General features: G+C 40.7%; 1 protein-coding gene across 3 annotated transcripts in view; it reads right to left on the bottom strand.

Moving 5' to 3' along the window:
- Nucleotides 1–432: 432 nt before the first annotated feature.
- LOC112075965 (phospholipid-transporting ATPase IH-like) overlaps nt 433–3,572 on the bottom strand; it is a 7,929-nt gene continuing 4,789 nt past the window's right edge. The window contains exons 5-7 of one of the 3 annotated variants that reach the window (XM_024142871.2): nt 2,906–3,041; nt 2,071–2,094; nt 433–537 (exon numbers count right to left, since the gene is read on the bottom strand). In XM_024142871.2, the coding sequence (XP_023998639.1) occupies nt 463–537; nt 2,071–2,094; nt 2,906–3,041 (235 nt within the window). In that variant the 3' untranslated portion in view covers nt 433–462. The other 2 variants (XM_024142872.2, XM_070441137.1) reach the window with 2 other exon arrangements.

The raw sequence follows: 3,572 nt of genomic DNA, 5'->3' as shown, positions 1-3,572 counted from the left end.
TATAAAGTAGTGCTTAGAGGTAGTGATGAGTAGGATGTTACTGTAAAGTAGTGCCTTAGAGGTAGTGATGAGTAGGAGTGTTAATGTAAAGTAGTGCCTTAGAGGTGTGAATGTAGGATGTTACTGTAAAGTAGTGCCTTAGAGGTAGTGATGAGTAGCATGTACTGTAAAGTAGTGCCTTAGAGGTAGTGATAGTAGGATGTTACTGTAAAGTAGTGCTTAGAGGTGGTGATGAGTAGGATGTTACTGTAAAGTAGTGCCTTAGAGGTAGTGATGAGTAGGTATGTTACTGTATAAGTAGTGCCTTAGAGGTAGTGATGGAGTAGGATGTTACTCGTAAAGTAGTGCCTAGAAGGTGGTGATGAGTAGGATGTTACTGTAAAGTGTGCCTTAGAGTGTGATCCGAGCTAGAGTAGGATGTTACTGTAAAGTAGTGCCTTAGCGGTGGTGATGGGTAGGATGTTACTGTACCTTTAACGTGACTGTGAACACCAGCACAGTGAAGACCAGAGTCCCAAACGTCCAGTTACCAAACATCTGTGGAGAGGAAGGTATTACAGAGAGAAATCACACATACTATTAGACATGCAGCCWTTTCAGAGGACAGTATGCTACTGTAATTACAGTCAGCSTGGACTAACTCATTTCCTTTGCATTACTACATATGTTTGWGGCTATGTTAAGCTTTTTAAATGAGCAATTATCCAGGATTAATCAATACAAAAATCACACAGTTTAGTTGTATTTTCCAGAGATGTTTTTTTCATTCAAGTTATATGAAGTCAAACCAGTGCAGAGATGGAAAATGGATATTAAACTATTTTCAAGCTGCTTTTATTAAAACAGCAACAATATGTGCACGATTTCTCTTAATTCTGTATTTAAAGTACAGAATAACCTGAAATTACCTAAATGTGTCTATAAAATAAATATTTTTACAAATAAAACATGTCCTGTACGTTCAAATAGCTTGTGATGTTGATGGAATGCTAATACCCAAACCAACGGTGATGAGGGTCAACAACATGAAGATACCTACCAACACATAAACCCACCTGCTTTCCTCAAGGGSGCTTAAAGGGACAATTCACCCCAATGTATGAATACACCTGACAAACTTTGACTGAGGGAGAACTATCCTTTTAACAGTCAAAATGAGCTGCTTCTTWAAAWYTACTGCAAGGGCCAATGAAATGCAGTGATAGAAGAGAACCTTGAAAAACAGACTCCTTCKGTCTGTGTTGTTTTAACTTCCTGTTTTCTTCCTTTCCTTTTTTCTGCCAAATATACCACCAAGACAATAAGTTAGAGATAGAAGTCTAGTCAGCGCCACAGACGGTCATTTTGTTTCAAAGTGCATAATTATGAAATATCCAGCCTGACATGTCCTATACAACAACATCTGCCAAATGTACTTGGCCATTAATTTCCTTTGTCACATACTGTAGTCTATAGTGTATGGGTGGAACAGTGTGAACCCTAAGCTCCAATACACTGCTGCCTGAGCCAGTCTTACAGTCTTCAGCGTTGCGTTCTGACAGGAGATGACATCTTAGAGTAGGGGTAGCCAATCCTGGTCCTGGAGGGTCGCGGCGTTTACAGGCTTTTGTTCCAGCCCAGCTCTAACACACCAGATCAATTGTGTTATAGATCGATAGCATTAGTTGATTATCTACAACAGGTGTGTTAATGCTGGGCGGAAACAAAACCCTGACCTAAAAACTCAATATGAGCCGTTCTCTACCACCATCCATGCTGGATGTCTACGAGCAGAAACCACTGTTGTACTGGACAGACAAACAACATGAGGAAGTCTGGACTACGGCAGTTACACAATGAGACAAGAGTGGAGTTGGAGTATGGGTTTACTATTACTACACTAATATACCTACAGCTCATTGGCCTATAGCAGGCAGTAGGGGTTGGATATGAGGGGATACCTATTGGATGAGGTGATGACGGGCGGTTTGGTTACGTAATGTGACGGGCAGTGGAGGAGGAGGGAGTGGGGCGGGGAAACAGTCCAACTAAAACTAAACCCGGGTGACAGACAGATCGGGACAGGCTTACCATCTGTGTGTTGGTTGTCATTAGCTGAGGAGAGGACGAGAAGCATAAAGAACAAGCAACATAAAGGTAAGAGGAGAAGAAGAGGAGGAGGAAGAGGAAGAAAATAAAAGAAAGAACTGGAAGCCAGAAAACTAAAACATCTGATATTCAAAGGAAATAAAGCAAAAACAGGCAAATCAAAGCAATCCAAAAGGTTAAAGTGATATAAATGAAGAAATATAAAAGGAGAAACGGCACAGAGAAAGATGTCYKCAGACTCAACATGCTYTCCTTTCATAGATATGAATGGGAGATCCGGTCATGGTTTTATGCAAAGGATCACAGGTGAATCTGCAGGCCAGGAGATCTTATGTCATCCATTTACCTAAAATCACCACACCTTCCACAGACGACAGCTGTTCTGACTGAAGTTTTAGAATGTTGTTCACTAATATGAATTCAATGTCAAATGAACTCAAAGGTCCATGTTGAATTGTGGGTAAAAGCTGAGTCAAAACTTGATGAAAAGTATGTACATTGATGACAATTACGTTTTCCACGTTGACAAAACGTGGAAACAACGTCGATCCAACCTGTGTGTGACCAGTGAACTCACTCATAAGCCACAGTCACAACATAGATCCAACCTGTGTGTGACCAGTGAACTCACTCATAACCCACAGTCACAATCAGCCACTCCACATCACATTCACTGGACACTCCTTCACAGCAGGAAAATAAACACTTGACATGGGCTTGGAGAAGTGCAGTATGATCAGATGATCATTATATAACTTCACACCAACATATACTCTTTAACGCAGTACTACAGTAGCCACGGCGACGGTGTCTTTACCTGTCCGTTGCTGGTGAAGGTGCTGTTGTTGAACAGGAAGTAAGAACCAAAGAAGAAGACGACGGCGTCGAACACCCCCAGGCAGGTCCAGTAGATGAAAATGGGCCAACGCAGGAGAGAGTTCTTAGCTATGTCCCTGTAGAGAGGAAACATTACAGTACACATTATATACAGTAAATATAGGAGGGAGTTCTTAGCTATGTCCCTGAACTCCCTCCTATTTTACGTAAAAGTGTACTGAATGTTTCCTCTCTACAGGACATAGCTAAAACTCCTCCTATATTTACTGTATAATGTGTACTGTAATGTTTTCCTCTCTACAGGGACATAGCTAAGAACTCCCTCCTATATTTACTGTATATAATGTGTACTGTAATTTTTCCCTCTCTACAGCGGACATAGCTAAGAACTCCCCTATATTTACTGTATATAATGGTACTGTAATTTTTCCTCTCTACAGGGACATAGCTAAGAACTCCCTCCTATATTTACTGATATATAATGTGTACGAATGTTTCCTCTCTACAGGGACATAGCTAAGAACTCCCTCCTATATTTACTGTATATAAGTGTACTGTAATGTTTCCTCTCTACAGGGACATAGCTCAGAACTCCCCTCCTATATTTACTGTAATAATGTGCTACTGTAATTTTTCCTCTCTTACAG

This window comes from Salvelinus sp. IW2-2015, unplaced genomic scaffold (genome assembly GCF_002910315.2).
Source record: "Salvelinus sp. IW2-2015 unplaced genomic scaffold, ASM291031v2 Un_scaffold3493, whole genome shotgun sequence".
Classification (NCBI taxonomy): Eukaryota; Metazoa; Chordata; class Actinopteri; order Salmoniformes; family Salmonidae; genus Salvelinus; species Salvelinus sp. IW2-2015.
This window is presented reverse-complemented; position numbering and strand designations above follow the sequence as displayed.